This window comes from Equus asinus, chromosome 5, assembly GCF_041296235.1.
Source record: "Equus asinus isolate D_3611 breed Donkey chromosome 5, EquAss-T2T_v2, whole genome shotgun sequence".
NCBI lineage: Eukaryota > Metazoa > Chordata > Mammalia > Perissodactyla > Equidae > Equus > Equus asinus.
Window position 1 is genome coordinate 104,696,087 of NC_091794.1, and position 19,876 is coordinate 104,715,962.

The window sequence follows — 19,876 nt, forward strand, 5'->3', positions numbered from 1 at the left end:
CAAATCATGTATATGATAAGAGACTAGGATGCAGAGTATATAAAGAAGGCTCACAACTCAACAGTAAAAAAATTAATCAATTTTTAAAATGGAAAAGGGATTTGGATAGACATTTCTCCAAAAAAGATATACAAATGGCCAATATGCATATCAGAAGATGCTCAATAACATTAATCATTAAGGAAATGCAAATCAAAACGACAATGAGATATCACCTTACACCCACTAGGACGGCTACTATCAAGAGACAGACAGCAAAAAGTGTTGATGAGGATGTGGAGAAACTGAAATGTTCACGCATTACTGGTGAAACTGTAAAACAGTGCAGGCTCTCTGGAAAACACTTTGACAGTTCCTCAAAAAATTAAACACAGACTTATCATATGACTCAACAATTCCTCTGAGGTATATATTCAAGAGAACTGAAAACACACATTGACACAAAAACATACACACAAATGTTTATAACAGCATTACTCATAAAAAAGTGGAAACAACCCAAATGCCCATCAACTGATGAACGGGTAAACAACATGTGGCCTTTCCTGAGAACTGCAAAAACTCAGTCCAAATACCGCATTCAAACCCTGCAGTAATGGGGCCGGCCCCATGAACGAGTGGTTAAGTTCGCGCGCTCCGCTGCGGTGGCCTAGGGTTTCGCTGGTTCGGATCCTGGGTGCGGATATGGCACTGCTCATCAGGCCATGCTGAGGTGGCGTCCCACATGCCACAACTAGAAGGACCCGCAACTAAAAATATACAGCTATGTACTGGGGGGATTTAGGGAGAAAAAGCAGAAAGAAAAAAAAACCAACAAAAAGCCCTGCACTAAGAGACCAGACCAGATTTTAACAAAGCTCCTAGCAGCCGAAGGCTGTGTCCTGGGACATTCCGGCCCCTGTCTGAGCGCTGGTCTGGGAAAGCTCAGGGCTTTTGTTCTAGCCAACACCTGACAATAGGCCCTGGCCTCCCTTTCTCAGAGCACTTACCACAAAGGGCTCCAATCGCAAATCTTTCTCCATCCCTGTAAGATGTTTATGTATCTCCTACAACTCAAGGACCTGAAAGCCATTCCTTTGAAATGTAATCATCAGGAAGGACAGCCTCTGTCTCCAGTCTCTGGGGGAGAACAGAAGCCTCATCACATTTACACTGAGCATCCCTTCGTAATTTTCACCTGAGCCCTACACACACACACCCCCCACCCCTTCATTCTCCCTTTAAAAGGCCCGGTCACCTCTGTGGAAATAGGAATGGAGCTCTGCTCTTTCCCCTACTGTCGGCAGTTACTGAATAAAATCTGTTTTCACCACTCTAACTAAGGTCTGGCTTTGTTTATCTTCAACATTCCATGCGATAGAATATATTATTCAGTCACAAAAAGGAATAAAGTACTGATACCTGCCACAACATGGATGAACCTTGAAAGCATTACGCTAAATGAAAGAAGCCAGACACAAAAGGCCACAAAGTGTCCGATCCCATTGATATGAAATGCCCAGAAGAGGCAAATCAATAGAGAAAGTAGATTAGTGGGCGCAGGGGGCTGAAGGGAGAGGGGAATTGGGAATGACTACTAATTGGGCATTAAGTTTCTTTTTGAAATGATGAAAATGTCCTGGAATTAGATAGTGGAGATCAACGCACAACTTTGTAAATATACTAAAAAACACTATACACTTTAAAAGTGTGAACTTTACGGTATGTGAACTAAATCTCAATAAAGCTATTATTAAAAACAAAATTAAAATAATAATCAATGTTTAAAAATCAATAGCAGCTAAAAAAATAAATGCCTGAAATAGAATTCAAAGCAGCCACCTCAAATGTACTGATCTTTTTGTGGACGTTATCAAAGTTACGAAACCAACAACCGCACACTGTATTTTTTGGGAAGTGGTACACCCAGAAAATGTTTGGCCTGTGTCCCCTTGGCATTGCAAGAAAACCCTGGAGGTACTAAGTAGGGGCTAACTCTCATGACATTCATGAAAATTAGTGTGGACACTGATCTAGTTTTTGAGGACAAAACAAAATGTAATTAAAGCAGAAAATGTGGCCAAACAGCCCCAGCCTTCGAACTCATCAAAGTGCCACCAGACACATCAGCGAGTTAAATCTCTCAGTGGGCTGTTCACAGTTCACTACGCCATCAACTGGAAACCACATATCCAACCTCTCTCATTTTACAGATGAAGAAGCTGAGACCAGAGAGGTTAAGTGATTTGCCCAAAACAACACAGTCATGAAGTCTTAGGCAACCTGGCTTCCTAAGGGGTGAATCCTTTAGCAAGTGGGATTCCAACATTCAAAAAGAAAGTGCAGTGAAATGTAAGTGAAACGGAAACTCCTACTCAACTAGCTGAAGCAAGAAAATCCTGTGTCTGCCCAGAGCCGACTTGCCTTTCAGGTTTTCCCCTTGGCAGTGCCTAGAAGACGGCACAGCTGAGCAGTCGGCCCGCTCTCTGTACGCCCTGTGTCAGCAACAGACCAAGAAGTGAAATACATTCAAGCCTGAGAAATCCCTTCCATGTTGTAAAAGTAACAGCACTTACTTCAATGTTCTCCACAATTCTCGTAACTACCGAAGCAGTCACTGAATACCAGTAGGATTCCCCTTTCTGCTGCCGTTCACTCTACAAAGGAAAGAGCCAGTGTGAGCAGAAGCTGGTGCTGTGCTCACTTCAGAAGCCTCCCCACCACCGCTCTTACGGCCACAAGGATTTCTGCCTTGCCTTCCACTTGTCCTCCAGGGCTTGCAGCAGAGCTTTCTTGCGCTCCCTTTCCAACAGCTTCTCCTTTTCATCGTTGAAATCCTGTATTTTTTCAGGGGCTCCAATTAAGTGAAGACTGGAGATGGAGATCACCCAAGGGTCCACATGGGGGCGATAAAAGGGAATCTGAAGGGTTACTTTCCCGATGAAGCCTGGGAAAAGGAAAGTCTTCTTAAATGCCTGTACACATTTTTTAATTCTATTTTCCTGTATTCTTCTAGTTTTCTTTAAGGAGCATTACTACTTTTACCATTTATTTTTTAAGAAAGCAAGCAGCAAGTTTTCATACATGTGAAACAAATGTTAGTAGGCTGAAATCTCTAAGAATGAATTAAAAGCTGGAAAAAGTTCAGTGTGACTTTACGATATCAAATGCAACATCTCTTCTCTGAAAACTGCCTCCTCCCCAACCAGACTACATCTTAAACTTCCTCAGCGTATCTTTCTTCCCAAGACACCTGCACAAGCCCATAGGGACAAAACTCACTTCCTGTTCGTTATTAATTGGCTGGTTGATAAGTACTTATTGGAGTTATCAGACTTACAACACGTCCAATCTTGAACATAGTGCACAACTGAACTGGAACAGAGGTCATGTTGCAGTGGCACTCTACCGAGAAAGAACTCTGATTCTTCATGAGAACCCGGGCTGAGGGGAAAGCTAAACAGCCCGGTAGAATTATGGTATTTATTTCCCAAATTCCACCATTTCTAGCCAAGCCTCGTAGACCACAAGCCTTCTTTAAATTCAATTAATAAGGCAAGTCACCACTAAGGAAGAATGCATAAGAACATCTGAACTATCCTAACTCTCAAAGATCCACACGGCCCAACTAATATTCTACCTCTAAGAGCAACACATGTGCTCAAAGCATAACCATTACCCTCTAAGGTCTAGACTCAAGTGGAACCGATCTGCTATATTTAAGATAACAGAATTATCACCAACACCCAGTGATGGACTGTGTAATCCAGTAATAAATTAAGAAATTTTACAACACATAATGAAAAAATATTTTAATTTAGATTTTATCTAAAAAAATAAGTGTTTTTTATATTTAGTAACATTTATAACTGAAATAGCAGAATTTTAACAATAATTCATGCACGGATACAATTCTAATATAAATTAATTGGGGGAAGATGCATAATATTTGATAGTTATACAAAAGCAAAATATAACTTCTGTTAACATTTCATTTAATTTTTGCAGAACAAGCATTAAAAGGGTCATCTTTGCAGAAATATTAGAAAACTCCATCAATCTTCCCAGAGCCTCTCTTAATCCTCGGATATTCAAATGATAACTGCTGGAAGTACCCACATGTCATCGTTGTTGGGAACTTCTCTCAGGTCCTAATTTGTCAGCGCCTTTGCTTGTGACTCTGGCAGTTCACGTATCACTCAAATTGACTTCCAGAAAGCCTGAATCTTTTGCAAGATTTCTATTCTAATTCACCTAGCAATTGATCTGCATTGTACTTACATTTTAGTGTATTATTAAGTACCCCAAATAAGGGAAAGACTGACTGACATGAACAGGCTATTGCTGAACAATGAGGGGTGTCTGAAGAGGGACTAATTTTATAAGTGGTCATTTAGTAAGGAATGTTTTTATTCTCCGACAATTCTTGTTTCCTTACCAAACCTAGTAACTGCAAAACTCCTACAGTCACTGCAAACATCTATTCAGTGTGCTAGGCATTGTTCTGAGTGATTTTGGTGCATTAGCTCATGTAATCCTCTCAACAACCCCATGAGGTAGGTACCATTATCATCCCATGTTAAAGATGAGGAATCACACAGTGAGGTTAGGGAACTTCCCCAAGGTCACACAGCCAGAAAATGGCAGATATGGGATATAAACCCAAGCATACTGTTCCAGAGCCCACCTTTCATTCAATAGAGTAAACTGTCTCCCAGTAATATTTATAATGAATTCTCTGAAAGTCGGAACTCCCTGTACCTGGAACAGACCTTCACACTTCAATAAACATAAGCCACCTGGGATGCTTATGAAAAATGCAGGTCCAGTGACACGCCCTTGGAAGTTCTGATTCAGTAGGTCTGGGAACCACCTGACCTCCCCACCACCCCAAGGTCATCCTGACAGAAAACGCCACACTGTATGACTGATCTAAACTCTACACTTCCTATCCTGCCTCTTCCTGGTCAATAGCACCAAACTCAAGGGCTCTCAATTTTCAGGTCCCAAACAATATGATTCAAAACTGCCTCCCTCTCCTTTAGTTTCCCATACCAGCTTTGACTTCAAACGGTAACTCCAGTTCTTTCAGGGCATCTTTCTTTAATGGCAAGTTTTCTAATTCAACGGCACCTAAAAAACGAAAACAACATCATGAATTGTTCATCCAACGAATGCAGGAGGTGTCTCCTTTGTGCAAATCACTGAAGGTCACAGGAGAAGTTTTACATCTAGACTCGGGCTATAAAAGGCATGCGTAGCGCTATGACTGGCCTATGTGCTTTATCTCTGCTAGCTTCCTGACCATCCCACTCCGACATGGAAGTAGCAGCTGAAGCTTGCCAGCTGATGAAGGGTTTAGGCACGGATCTAACTTGTTCTGGAATGAGTCAGACAGTAAATATTTCAGGCCTTATGGCGTCTGTTGTATATTTTCTTTTCGGTTTTTTTAACGAGGCTTTAAAAATGTAAAAGCCATTCTCAGCTCCCAGCTGGCCAGTTTGCAGACCCCTAGGTTAGGCTGACGTTCACAAGCGGACCACTAATACCTGAATCACCTGAAATGAAATGCAAGCTCCTGGGCCCCCTGCCCAGACAGCTCTGGGACTGAAACATAGAAATCTACAATTTTTAACAAGCTCCGCCTCCCCACCCACCCCCACAAAATGGGTGTATTGCACATAACATCTGAGAGCCCACGAGAGTTAAATAAAGTTGGTCATAAAAAGGAATTATACTCTCTCTTCTGGAGAGATCAACTCCACATGTTCTCCTCTACACCTCCACCCGCAGGTGCGATAACCAGCCAGAAAAAGTAAAGGAACGAAGCACTGCTGCGGGTCTTTCTCAGCCTAGCTTTTACAATGACTTAAACCTAAAAGTACAAGACATCTCCAAAGCAGTTTGAAGGAACAGTCAAGGGGGTGCAGCTGGATCTCTCACTCTCCCAGCTATGGAAGTCATTCATTCACACGTAGACACCAATCCCTGCTCTGCACTAGGCACTGCGAATGCAAAAAAAGACGGCAGGGTCCCCATCCTCAAAGGGCTGGGGAGACAGCCACTGTTTTACAAAACTATCTGTACAACACAAGGCAATTTCCAAGCCACTTAAATCTGACATAAAAATTTTCAAGAACAGGGAGTAGAGACAACAACCACCCAGCAACCATTAACTGGTAAGAAAAATTAGAAGAAAGGCAAGCAAGCCTTTTTCCCTGAGGAAAAACTAATACAAGAAATGATCATTTTTCCCTTTAAATGATGGTTCAAGACTTGTGGGTTATTGGCTTCTAAAGAAGTATTCAAATCTAGCAATTTGGCAGATTCTGAGCAAATGCACCCAACTTCTGTTTTAGACTTTTGCAGGAACATTTGTCCACACGGCGCCCTACATACCTTAAGACTAACCAAAAAGATAACAATAACCCCAGAGAGCCTGGAAATAATCCTACTTCCACACTTAGGAGAAAAATGATCATGGGGGGAAAAAACATGAAACCTGTTCCTTATCAGCTGAAATTAACTTAAAGGGAGAAAGTATACGGTTCCTTCTTCTTCTGAAGAGCATCATGTGCAGTGTGAATCATCTGCTCTATTTCTCGATACCCAAGTCTGTCACACAGGCAGACAGCCCTAGGTTTCCTTGGCTACTGTACAGCTTGGAGAAGTGGAAGGAAATTGTACGCAATCCACACCGTGAAAAATTAAAGAAGCTGAAATGCAGAGAGCAAAGGGGGTGGTCTAGAAAGAAGAGGAAACAGAGGCAAGAATGAGAAGAAAGGGCAGCCTGTAGCAAGTCAAAAACAAAGGAACCAGGCAAAACAGCGGCAGCAGTGATTCAAGACAGAAGGCTTCCTAATTCCCCGCCCGCTCAGACACGCACCCACACGGCCCTGCTGGAAAGGCCCCTCCCAGAAGAGGTGAGTACTTTATAAATGATGATGCTCTTCAATTATTCCCAGGCAGATAATCTGCAGGCTTATTTATGCAGTTGTCACCCAAAAATTCCTCATCTTAGATTAGCAAGAAACCTAGTCAACTAGAACTGGGGTAAATTTGGAGGCTGGTCATTTTTCAGTAATCACCGAGGCTACTGGATTCTCTTGCCTTGGCTCTACGTCATTTAAAGGGCCGACCTGAGGTTCAGAGCTTATAAAAACAAAAAGGAGGGAGAATCTAAGTATACACATACACAGATATGCCGACGGCCCCAAGTTCAGACTCCTTGACATGGCATTGGCAGCCACTACTTTCTGGCCCCAACTATCCCAAACGTGCCCTGCAAGGTTTCAGCCTTCTGCATCTGCTCACAAGCTCCATCCTATCTAGAATGTGGAGACCCCCTAGGCCACCTACTGAAATCCTGCTAAGACCCCCTGGAAAGCTACCTCCACAACAGCTTCCCAGAGTCCTGCAGGCGGGATGAATGGCTGCCCCTTTGCACCCCACTGCATCACGCCTTTTTCTCCAGGACAAAAATTCACCATACACTGCCTTGTATTACTGCATCATTTCCGTCTCCCCAACAGGCTAACAGCTCTCTGAGGGCAGCGACTAGAGAGGCAGAGGTGGAACAGCAATAATAATAATAACAGCAGCTATCATTCCGTGAGCTCTTACTAGTGCCAAGCTCTTCCTAAGCATTATCTCATTAAATCCTCACAACAATATGAGGAAATACTATTATTTTCTCCATTTTTGAGATGAGAAAAATGAGGCTAAGCAGACAAGCAGTTTGCTTAAAAATCACAGAGCTAGTAAGTGATAGTGCTAGAGTTCAGACCACATCTGTCTGATCTCAGGTAGCAGGAGGGAGCTGGGGTGAAGAGGAGGCTTAAGTAACCTGCTCATAGTCACAGACAGCTTTTAAGTGGTGAACCTGGGGTTAGATCTGACGCCTGAGCTCTTAGTATCTTCTACTGTCTCCCCTTTCTGTATCATTCCATAACACAGAGCGTTACCCAAAGCAGGTGCTCAATAAGTGTTTGTTGAATGACTAAACAAGTGAAATATTATACAGGCGCTATCTCTGTCCTTCAACTATTCACATGCTACTTTCCATTTCTATGACTTTTAACATGAGTGCACAATGTAGCCTTGAAGTCCAACCCACCAGCCAGGCATATGTTGATGGTCATGACGATGGACGATTACTAACAATGACTGAGGGCCCATGATATGCCAGGAAAAGGTCTAAGCTCTTTGACCTTCATTAATGTGTTTAATCCTCAGAAACTTACGAGATAGTTAATACTATCTCCAATTTACAGAAAGGGATACTGAAGCAGGAAAAACTTCAATAATCTGCCCAAGTTACTGGTAAATGGAGGAAATGGATTCAAATCCAGTCTGGCCACAAAATCCACACTCTTGACCACTATTTCAGTCTCCTTTTCACCTCTCAAAGCATCTAGAACAGTAAAGACTTGCAGATGGACTGAACTAACATTCTTCTTCCTATCTAGTACCCTCCACCCAAGCACTGCATAACTGTAACTGTGGCATCAAGATGGACAAAAAGTGTCAACTTCTTTACAAAGCCACCCTCTCGGTACACTGCAATGCTGCAATACTTTTCTGGCCAAGCATTGTGGTGTGCTTTGGTTCCATAAGGATGGCGCACCATACTAACATAAGTTATCAAAGAAAAAGCGTCGTTTCATTCTGCAGAGAAACAGTCCTCAAATTCCACAGCTTCCTTAAAAGCCATAGAGAATATTTTTTAAAAAGGAAATCAGCACAGAAAAGAGTTTAAAGCATCAGAGACATGCACACAGTTGTCATTACAAGATACATTCTGTCTAAAACTGCTGAGATTAGAACTCTGGTATTGATACAGACTCCAAGCTACATGAGATAGCACCAACTTCTACCTAGTCATTTCTTCAGCAAACATGCTCTTACCCTACTACTCTCGAGAAACCCAACTCTTTTATTAGCAAGGTTCTGGTGTGCAGTTCTCTCTCCAGGCCATCACCTGCCCTGTACGAGTTGGTTAGCTTCAGCGCGTGTGTGAAAACTTCAACAAGTGACCCAGGTGGTGAACGTGACAGCAATAGTGTACTCTGAGCACATCCTCTTCCCTGCCGGACTGGTCACTTTCACTTTGCACTTTGCAGCTCCCTTCTACGGCCAGGACAACAAGCAGGAAGAGGAGATTAGGAAAGAACCCATTTCTACATCCAATGAAAGGAAGGAAGCGGGAGGGGCGACCACCACAGATCCCCGCAGTCCATCGCTGCCACACTCATTTTACTGGTTTAGATGGCTCAGAAAAACTGGAAAGCAACCCTTCCGGGGACAGGGGAACCTCCTCTCAGACTACACAAACATCTGGATCACTGCTGTCTCAACCAACCTGTCCCCGTCCACCTGCCAAAACTCTCAGTCCCAGGAAGCTGAGGTCTCCACTGAATCTGAGCTCTCCTTTCCACTTCCTATGAGTCTACATCCTTGCAGACTGACTTTAGTTTCTTTCTCTAGATTTGTTAAAGGGTTTCATTCTGAGTTGAACAAAGAGAACTTAAGAAGGGGGAAAAAGGAGCTTTCCAATCTCCACCCCAAACCACTGGACTGCACTTAGCAACTGTAGGCCTGTAAAGGCTACAATATCTCAAGCTTTCGGTACTTTACTACTAAGCAAGACAAGACATCGGAAATCTTGTTGAAGACTTCCCCATAACATATTTTAAAATTCCTACTGGGTGTCTATTACATGCTCGTAGGATAAGAACTTTAAATGTCCCTCTGTCTGATCCTTGCAGTAACCCTGGAGAGGTATATAACCCTCTTCTTCTAAAGAAACACTCTCAGGGTCGGCCCAGTGGCGCAGTGGTTAAGTGCACACGTTCCGCTTTGGCGGCCCGGGGTTCGCCAGTTCGGATCCCAGGTGTGGACACGGCGCCGCTTGGCAAGCCATGCTGTGGTAGGCATCCCACGTATAAAGTAGAGGAAGATGGGCACAGATGTGAGCTCAGGGCCAGTCTTCCTCAGCAAAAAGAGGAGGATTGGCAGCAGTTAGCTCAGAGCTAATCTTCCTCAAAAAACAAAACAAAAAAAGAGAAACACTCTTAGAATTTCAATCACCTGTTCACATAGTCAAGCAGTTACACAGCTGGATTTGAAGCCAAAGCCAATGCCATTGTCAGTACATCATGGCTGCCTCCATAAAGCTTCATAAAGCTAAAAACTTAACTGGGATAAAGCACAGTTACCAGTAATATACTGGGTTTTTCAAATATTTAATAGTTCTCTAAAATCTAGAGCAATACAGCTACATACTTAAGTTACCCTGTAATAATAATCAGTGTCATATGGGAGAACATATTTCCTTTTACACATATTTAGCACAAAGCCATCTGGGCATTATGGTTTATTATTCTCAAAACAACAAAAAGATCATAAAAACTCAGAAATGCCATCTGCAAAGGCATACTTTACAAAAAAGAGAAATATGTACTCACCTTTCAGAAGTGCAACAGAGAGCTGGTCAGTGTTCAGGTTATTGACGTACTTCCCCAGATAGGTGTTGAGAACCCAGGCTACAAGACCTTCCAACATGTCTATATCCTCAAGACAAGGTGCTTAAAAATCATGGATCATTCTTTCTCTCTCTCTCTCTCATGGTCACAGAAGAATCTACGAAAGAAAAAAAAAGGAAATCAACAGAAAAACCAGATGACCTTCTAAGCTGATTTCCTATTCTACCTTCTCTGAAAGTAGATGAATGCAAAGCAGAGATTTAAGAAAAGATGGGTGAGAAGAATGGCAAGATGCCCATTAGTATAATGGAGGGCAAACCAACGCATCTACTTTGGGGCAGCTGCAAGGAATAGTCACTTATAAATTTACCAAAAACCACCTACAATTCAAAGTTGTGTATCTTTTCGATGTAACTAATCATTAAACTGCGTGCGTTTAGTGATTCACCTTGGGACTAGACTGTCCTGATCAGAGGGTCTCATCCCGGTGTAATTTGGCAATGTCTACAGACATTTTGGTATCTTGTGTGTAGAGACCATGGAAGCTGCTAAGCATCCTGTAACACACAAGACAGCCCCCACAACAAAGAATTACCCAGCCCAATATGTCAATAGTGCCAGGTTAAGAAACCCTGCCCTAGATTAAGGGAAAAATGCCCTAAGAGACTGTATCAATAAACTTCATATTCTGCAATGATCCTCTTTAAGCCTTCCCTAATTTAATTTTGCAAATTTGTTCATCAGGATCATTTCTAAAATAATATAAATGGAAGGGAGATGGCAGTAGCTTATCATTGTTCTTAAATCTCCTGGAACTGCATTACTGGTACCTGGGCACCAGATGATGGTGATTCAATGAACCCTCTTAGTCAGTAATTACAAACACCAGAAATCCTCTGGTTCCAGCTACAGTATTTGCACTCAGTACTGGATTACTACTGCCTATTATAACAATTAGTGTTTATTAGCATTGCAAAAAATATATAGATTATCTTTAGTATAACAAAAAGTTAACATGAGGGAACTTCAGACACTACAGTTTAAATGGATTGTGAGATCACTCAGCTAATAGATCCCAATCAGAAATGTGAGCTCCAAATCCTGCCCTAAGCCAAGCCCGTCAAACACAAGCCCACCACGCTAGACACTCCAGATTGGCCATGGCACACATCCCAGTTGGAACCAGCCCTGTCGGGATCCTTTCCAAGCACTCTGCCCCACCTCCAGTGATTCAGTCTAATGCCAGAAGATATGCTTATCCCAAATGAAAGGCTGCCACCCGACAAGGACCCAAAACACAAGGCCCTGTAAGAGTTAACTCAACCTCCATGGAAAACTGACTTTTATCTGTCAACGGTGTCTTGAACTTCCAGACAAGATTAACTTTTATTTGTCAACGGTGACAGTCAAAACAAACAAATAAATAGCATTTGGTGAAATACTAATTTTTTCCCAAAGATTCTGTGTGTATGTGTGTGAGGAAGATTGGCCCTGAGCTAACATCTACTGCCAACCTTCCTCTTTTTGCTTGAGGAAGGTGGTCCCTGAGCTCACATCTGTGCCAGTCTTCCTCCACTTTGTTTATGGGATGCCATCGGAGCGTGGCTTTGTGAGCCGTGTGTAGGTCCAGCCCAGGATCCAGAGAAGCAGAGAGCAAACTTAACCACTATGCCACCAGGCCAACCCCTCAAAGATTTTTTTTAAAACTACATTTTGTGCAAAATTTGGAATCTGCTAGATATTATTGGGTACATTTAAAGAAGAGATTACAAGAGCAAATTTTTTTAAATAAGAAATGTTTAACAGTCTGAGTAAAGGACACATTTCTTTACTATAACTTTAAACAAGTAAATCTGTGAAAACAAAATGTGAACCCGCCCAATCTAGTCTTACTATGTAGACTACAAACACACTTAGGTGAAGAGCCAAAGTCAGAGCACACTCTATTTTTGAAGTCACAGCCATTGATTTCAGCCCTAAATGCCAACACACTCTCTCTGAAGTGCCAACTACAAATGCTCTTCCAGTAAACAACTGTCAGTTTGTACACAAGATCGGACCCTACTCTCCTTCCCCTGAAAATGGAAGATGCGAAGCACAGATTAAAAGAAGATGGGGTGAGAAGCACTGAAAACACCCTGGTCAGTAAACTGAGGCCCTAGCCAGAAAGCATCCATTAGCTCTGCTAAGCCTCTAAACCAGGCGTGAGGCCACTTCAAGGATTCCCTTAAGGAATCCGGTGTCAGGAAGGCCCGCCGGGCTGGCCAGAATCCCAAAGTGTTTACACTCTGGTTCATCAGGGATTCCAGGCAGCTGCCTGGCACTAACCCCCACCTGTCCTCCCCTAATCGGCAGGGCAGGTGACATTGGGGATCAGTGCTCAGCCCACAGGCGGGCGGACGGGCGGGCAGACAGCCGGGCGTGACCTTGAGCCAGGCCCCTCCCTCGAGGGGCGGCCAGAGCCAGGAGTAGGAAGGACTGGCAACTGGCCCGGGGCACCACTCCTCGGGGCTCCAGGGAGCTCGGAGATAGGAGGCCGGAGGGGGGCGGGTGCCAGGCCAGGGGCCCCACAGGAACAGGACTGCCCAGAAGGCCAGGATCCCACAATCCTCCCGCCCCTCCTCCTGCTCTCACAACCCTAAGCCCCGCTCCAGGGGGCGGAGACCCCACCTCCCAGATAAAGCCTGGAGAAGGGCGCCGGGGTCCCCTACCTGGGAGGAGGGGCTCCGCCAGGGTGTGACCCCAGGGGGCGAGGCGTAAAGACAAGTTTGAAGCCTGATGTCCCCATCCCAGAGCGTGACCCCAGAAGGCTGGTGAAGGGGGCTGTTAAGACACTCTGGAGAACTGCCTGGCGCCCCATTCTTGGGCGTGCGCTTGGGGGGCTCGCACAGTGGGGTCCTGCACTGAGACCGCGGCTCAGGCGGCGAGACGTCGGCTGACACCCCCCGATCCCGGGGCGCCAGGCTGCCGGGACCCTAGAAACGGTGCCGGGTCCAGCGGTGACTCGGACTCCCCAGGACACTGACGCCGGGGTCCCGAGAGGCTCCGGCAGCCCGAGCGTGCGCCTGGGATGCCCGCGGGGACTCGGCAGCAGGAGTCCCCGGGAGGGCGGCGGACTCGGGCCGTCGGGGGCTCGGGCGCCCCCGGGCCCCAGGAGGAGCTCGGACGGCCCGAGGGCCGGACGCCGGGATCCCCGGCTCCCAGCGCCGCGCTCTCCGCGGGCGGGCCCGGGCCCCCAGGTCGGAAGCGGAGCCGGAAGGCCGAGCGCGGGCCCACGCGCGCCCCGACTGCCTGGTGCCCGCCCGGCCCGTACCTGTCGCGAACGGCGCCCGCCCCAGCCCGGCACTGCGCGCCGCTTCCTCCCCGCCGCTCCTCAATGGCGCTGGCGGCGGCGCCCCGGCCCGCCCGGCCCGACCAATCGAGCGGCGACGCGCCGGCGCCTGGCCAGCCGAGCGCCGAGTCATCGAGCAGACGCCCCCTGGCGCCCGCGGCCGCGCCTGCAGGGCTGCAGGCCCCTGCCGGGCTCGCGGATGCTGCTGGGGCTGAAGCCCGAGAACCGCCCTGGACCAGGCCTCTTTTACAGGGCGGGGAAACTGAGTCCCAGGAGAGGGCAGGGGCACAAAAGAGACTGGCTCAGACAATACTGGAACCCAGGATTCTTCCTCCCACAACCCCCTGCCTTCCGTCTGGCCCACCCACGGTGGATTCTCCACTTAGCAGCCGCAGAGGTCTATTAAAGCGTAATTCAGACCATGCCACTTCCCTGCTTAAAACGGCTGCCCTACTGCTCTTAAATCCAAACCCACCTCATTACAGAGCCAACACCAAGATCCCACTGGATTTGGTCCATTCTTATTTCTGCCACTCTCCCCGTGGCCTCTCTGCCCCAGCGTCCTTCCGTTCCTGCCCGCGACCTTTCATTTGCCATCCTCTCGGTTTAGGATGCTCTTCCTCGAGAACAGTGCTGACAACCGGAAGAAAACGCAAGCCACACAGTGATTTTAAATTTACTAGTTGGTACATTTAAAAAAGGAAAAAGAAAAAGGTGAAATTAACAATACATTTTATTTAATCCAATATGTCCAAAATATTATCATCTCAACCTATAGCCAACAGAAAAAATTGAGATGTTTTAGGGTTTTTGAAATCTAGTGGTTTTTTGGGTTTTGGGGGGTTTTTTTACACTGAGGGCACATTTCAATACAAGCTAGCCACCTTTCAAGTACTGAATATCCTTACGTGGCAGGTGCCTACAGAGCAGCTCTGGATAGTCATATAGCTGACTCCTGCTTGCTTCAAATATTCCACCTCAGAAAGGATTTCCCTGCTCCCCCATCTAAAGCTCCCCTCATCCTTTACTTTGTGCTATTTTCTTCACAGAACTTAATGCTACCTGAAATTATCTCATTTATTTGTTTATACATATGTTGTTATCTTTCCTCACCCTGAAAGCAGAGATTTTATCTTTTTCACAAATGTTTCTTCGGTACCTAGACATTGCCTAGCACAGAAAAGACTCAAAGGCACTATGAATGAATAAATGAACAAATGAACGCTTCATTCTTGCATTATCACAAGAAAGGCAGGAAGAACCCCTCAGGCTCGTAAAAAGTCAGAAGATGCAGGACACGGGATGGCAAGGTTGCAATAGGGCATTTACCATAATAATTATCAACCCTCATAATGCTAAGCTAATGAAGGTGACCATGGTCTGACTCACTCCTAGGCAAGCCCTGGGCTCCTGTGAGGTGGGATCAACTTCTCAGAATCTCAAGGCTGGGTCCCCTCAGGGGCTGAGATTGGGACGTAAAACGCTGGACTCCACAGATGGAAGGCAGAAGGAAATCAGTCCATCGGAGCTGAAGGATCCCAGAGTCCAAATCATCCAGTACAAAGACACCTGGCTGTACCTGGAGAACTGGCTAAAAATGCGGATGTCAGGGCACCATTCCTTCAACTAGTATTAGTGCAAGTCTTTGTGCCCTGGGCTTCTTATCAATCTAAACACACATACAGCTGTCCCACTCCTAGGGATTTACCCAAGAAAAATGAAAGCACTCGTGCACACAAAGACTTATGCGTGAATGTTCATGGCAGCTTTATTCATAATAGCAAAAACAAGAAATAATCAAAACGTCTATCAACAGGAAAATGGATAAACAGGTTGCAATATACCCATACAATGGAATACTATTCAGCAACAAAAATTAACAAACTACTGATACAGGCACCATCTTAGAGGAACCTCAAAGTGTTAGCTTTATGAAAAAAGCCAGACTATGAAAGACCACATACTGTAATGATTCCATTTCTATGACATTCCAGAAAAGACCAAATTAGAATGGCACAAGCAGATAGGTGGTGGCCAGGGGCTGGGGGTGGAAGGAGGGGATTGCCTAGGAAGGGGCACAAGGGAACTTTTCAGGATGATGAAACTGTTCCACGTCTCTACTGTTGTGCTGGTCATGAGGCTGCCGTCAGTTGTCACAATTCATTGAAGTCTGCACTTAAAATCGGTAAATTGTGTTTTCTGTGAATTATTCTTCAACAAGGCTGATATTTTAAAAATCGCTGCCCTTGGGGCTGGCCCACTGGTGCAGCGGTTAAGTTCACACGTTCTGATTCTCGGCGGCCCGGGGTTTGCCGGTTTAGATCCCCGGCGTGGACATGGCACCGCTTGGCAAGCCATGCTGTGGCAGGCATGCCACATATAAAGTAGAGGAAGATGGGCACGGATGTTAGCTCAGAGCCAGTCTTTGTCAGCAAAAAGAGGAGGATTGGCAGCAGATGTTACCTCAGGGCTAATCTTCCTCAAAAACAAACAAAAAAAAATCGCTGCCCTCATGGGGCTTACATACCAGCAGAGGAGGAGAGAAAAGTCAGCATAAAATATAGAGTGAGCCAGATGGTGATAGGTGCTAAAGAAGAAAAAATGCAGGGAAGTGTGGTAGGAAGAGGGGTGGCCAGGTTTAGATGGATGGCATGGGGAGGCCTCACTGAGAAGGTCTGGCCCTCAGGGCTTCTAATTCAGTGAGCCTGCAGGGGGACCCAGCTCCCAGGGTGATGGGTTTGGAAATGCAGAGCTGGTCCAAAGCCTTCGATGTACAGATGGGGAAACTGAGGACCAGAAAGGGGGAAGGACTTGCTGCAGGCCATACGGAGAGACCATGGGACAATCCACGCTCTGCTGCAAGCCTGAAGCCCTCTCCAACAAGGCCGCAGCCCTCCCTGCCCCAGCCCACTGCCCTGAGCTGTCTTCAACAATCAGAGCAACATTTACACCCGTTGTGGGGGAACCGGGGGACAAAGAGGTCAAACATTGGCCTGCCCAAGTGGAAAGGTTGTGCTGGCCACAGAGAAGGTCCTCCCTTGGTCCCCTACCCATGCTGTGGCCCCCAAATCTGCAGGCTACAGACACACAACAGGTGAGGGGCTACAGAAGATGGGAGTCATCTCTTAATTACCATCCACTCTAGACCCTGAGATGCATGCAGGGCTACAGGGGCCAAGTTTCCTGGGACAGGTAGATTTAAGGGGACCTGCTCAGCACTGCCGTCTGTGAGGCCCCTCCCCACCTGGCCTAGTATATCTCAGCTCCGGAAACAGAGAGGGTGCAGACAGGCAGCCAGAGTTGCTGCAGAAATGTTTCTTTTGGCCCACACAATGCCTTAAAATAATTGACATTAGTTACAACATTTTAAAAGCTGGAGATTACATATGAAAATCGGTATTTGGAGCTTCTCTAGAAAAATTGGGACATTTGGCAACAGAGGAACCCCACTCTTCCTATGCCTATGTGCATTCATTCATTCATTCATTCATTCACCATTTACTGAGCACCTACCAGGTGCCTGGCACCATTCGAAGCCCTTGGGGTGCATCACTGAGCACAGCAGGTGGAAGAGACCCACGGGGGAGGCAGGGATCTCAGGGGAGGGGGAGTCGAAATTTTAATTGTGAATTAATTTAATCAGACCTTGAAGGCATTTCACTTTCCAGAGCAGCCTGTCCAATAGAGATATAATGCAAGCCACACATCATTCTAAATTCTCTAGCTGTCACATTAAAAAAGAGTGAAAAGAAACAGGTGACATTAATGTCAATATTTTATTTAACCTACTATCTCCAAAATATTATCATTTCAGCATGTAATCAATGTAAAATTATTAATGAGATGTTTCACATGTATGTTTTGTGCTAAGTCTTCAAACTTCCGTATTTTGTGTCGAGACGTACTTCACACATCTCAGTTTGGACTAGCCGCATTTCAAGGGCTCAACAGCCACAACCACACGTGCCTAGTGGCTCCTGTATTTGACAGCGCAGGTCAGAGTCTCTGTGAAAATGCAGACAGCCTGGGCAGGGGTGGTACTGTCACCCTGTGGGAAAAAGGACAAAGGACAAAGGACAGATCACAGCTCAGGGGCCAGCCTCCTCATCTTATAGATGGAGACTCTGAGCTCCAGAGACGGACAGTGGCTGCTCCAAGTTCACACGGCAGGTTATCAGTGGAGATATGGTGTAACCCCAGGACTCCTGATCTCTAGGTTTGCCCCAAGCAGCCTCTCAGCCCAACCTCCCAGCTTTTTCGATGCTGCCCTAATGGCTGGTTTCCTAATACCGAGCTGCAGGTGGGGCAGAGAAGTCCTCAGAGAGAGGGAGAGCAGTTACCCTTTAAGTCCAAGCTTCGATGACTTTCTGTGGAATTCTATGGAGCTGGTTATCAGGAGCCTCCCACAGTGAACGGGTCCACCCAACTTGACTCCTTAGATAAGTACCAAACCCCTCAGGGTCCTCCTCTGCAGAGCAGGGATAATGTGTACCTTGCCTACATCCCAGGGCAGCTGTGGAGATCAAACAGCCAGAGCTCAGTTTCCCAACTCAGACCGAGCCCCGCCAGGCACTTCTCACGCTCCCTGGCTCAGATCCCTCCCTTTACACACTGAGAGTACAACCCAACATCCTTTCCACAGCTTCTGAAGCTGCCCTCACTGACCTCATATCCTGTCCTACCTGGAGGCCCGAGGCTGTACCGCCCTCCCTCCGCAGCCACCTCCTCCGAGAAGCTGTAACTGAACAGGTTCGATTTTGCCCACCGCCCAGAAACCCAAACACCGAGACGACGAGATGGCAGCAGAGAGAGGATTTAATCACAAGGCAGCCATGTGAGGAAGCAAAAGCATGAGCCTCACACTCGCTTTCCCGAAAACAGGGACTCAGGGATATTTATGGAATGGGGTCAAGGTGGTCTGAAATGTGGAGGTAGGTGATTGGAGGTGAGGAGAGGTGAGGTCACTGATGATCTGTGCAAGCGTAGTCGGACTCCACGCCTCTACACAGGACCCATGTTCACCAAATGGTGGCGTTAGGATGATCTGAGGGTGGAGTTTTTAGCCTATTATTGTCAAAAGGTTGCCTATTGGACATCTGCATGGGCCCTGTTGATGAGTTGGTGGTCTCAACTGGACTGGAGTGGACAAGGAGTTCTAATTCCTGAAAAACAGCTCACTCACCCATTACCATGGTGACCCAGGCTCCAGGGAGCTGTTATCTATAGGAGCCTAGTGGGAGTCAGCATGTTGCCAAAACAGCACAGTTAACAATGGATGGGTTAACATCCCGCAACTAGCAGGACCTGCAACTAAGATATACAACTGTGTGTGTGTGGGGGGGGGGGGGGGGGGGGGGGGGGGACGTTGGGGAGATAAAGCAGAAAAGAAAAAAGAAAACAATGAATGGGTTAAACAGCTAAAAGCTATAATCAGTAATTGCAAAGAGGAAAAAAACCTTTAGTTCCTAGCTACTTAATCATCAATTGCTAACTCTGTGGTTTCACGAGGAAAAAATGTACACCTTTGGTGGCCAGAAGTGTCAGAAGTAGAGGACTGAGAGTAGAGGAGACGCACAGAAGAGTTTTCCTCTGTGCCCCCTTGTTCTGAATCACCTGTTATCCCCATTGTGTAGAGGCGGAAACTGAACCGGGGATAGCTGGGGCAAGAGAGGGAGCGGTGGCAACAGAGCATGGCAGGAGCGGGGTCACAGGGAGAAGCCACTGGAAGGGGGTTGGGGAGGAGGGAACACGTGCCTGGCCTTGCTTTCCTCCCAGCGTCCTGTCTCCCGCTAGTGCCTTCCCACGGGCAAACTGCTGGCAGCCTGAGGGCAAGGGTCTGCAGATGGCGGTCTCCCAGCGTACAGAGCTGAGGGGAGAGAGGAACTGGAGAGGTGGGCGGGGAACAACCAGCACATCACTGGTCTCTTTACATCCAATCTACGCTTCCCCAGCATCACCCCAATGTAGCCAGAGCAAGGGGCCTTCAGGAGGGGCCGCCCTGCCTCCTGGTAATGAGAGGGCATGAGAGCCAAAGGCAAGATTAGCATTCCTGTCCTCACAGCCCGACTCCCCAATGAATCCT

At 46.4% G+C, this 19,876-nt stretch overlaps 2 protein-coding genes across 12 annotated transcripts in view; both read right to left on the reverse strand.

Moving 5' to 3' along the window:
• The window catches only part of VPS13D (vacuolar protein sorting 13 homolog D), a 245,422-nt gene extending 231,535 nt beyond the window's left edge, over nucleotides 1-13,887 (reverse strand). For 9 of the 11 annotated variants that reach the window (XR_011503621.1, XR_011503620.1, XR_011503622.1 and 6 more), the window contains exons 1-5: nucleotides 13,777-13,887; nucleotides 10,446-10,620; nucleotides 5,035-5,112; nucleotides 2,736-2,926; nucleotides 2,556-2,636 (exon numbers count right to left, since the gene is read on the reverse strand). Coding sequence is in view for 7 of the 11 variants with exons in the window: in XM_070511027.1 (XP_070367128.1) it covers nucleotides 2,556-2,636; nucleotides 2,736-2,926; nucleotides 5,035-5,112; nucleotides 10,446-10,542 (447 nt within the window). In the remaining 4 variants the exon portion in view is untranslated. Of the gene's footprint in view, nucleotides 1-989; nucleotides 1,098-2,555; nucleotides 2,637-2,735; nucleotides 2,927-5,034; nucleotides 5,113-10,445; nucleotides 10,621-13,174; nucleotides 13,288-13,776 lie in introns of those variants that run through there. The other 2 variants (XM_014849752.3, XM_070511028.1) reach the window with 2 other exon arrangements.
• LOC139045394 (collagen, type I, alpha 1b-like) lies at nucleotides 13,380-18,986 on the reverse strand. The gene is made up of 2 exons (XM_070511427.1): nucleotides 18,977-18,986; nucleotides 13,380-14,056 (listed from the first exon to the last, which is right to left on the reverse strand). Exons 1-2 carry the CDS (start codon nucleotides 18,984-18,986, stop codon nucleotides 13,380-13,382), a joined length of 687 nt encoding a protein of 228 aa, XP_070367528.1.
• Between the last annotated feature and the right edge of the window lie 890 nt (nucleotides 18,987-19,876).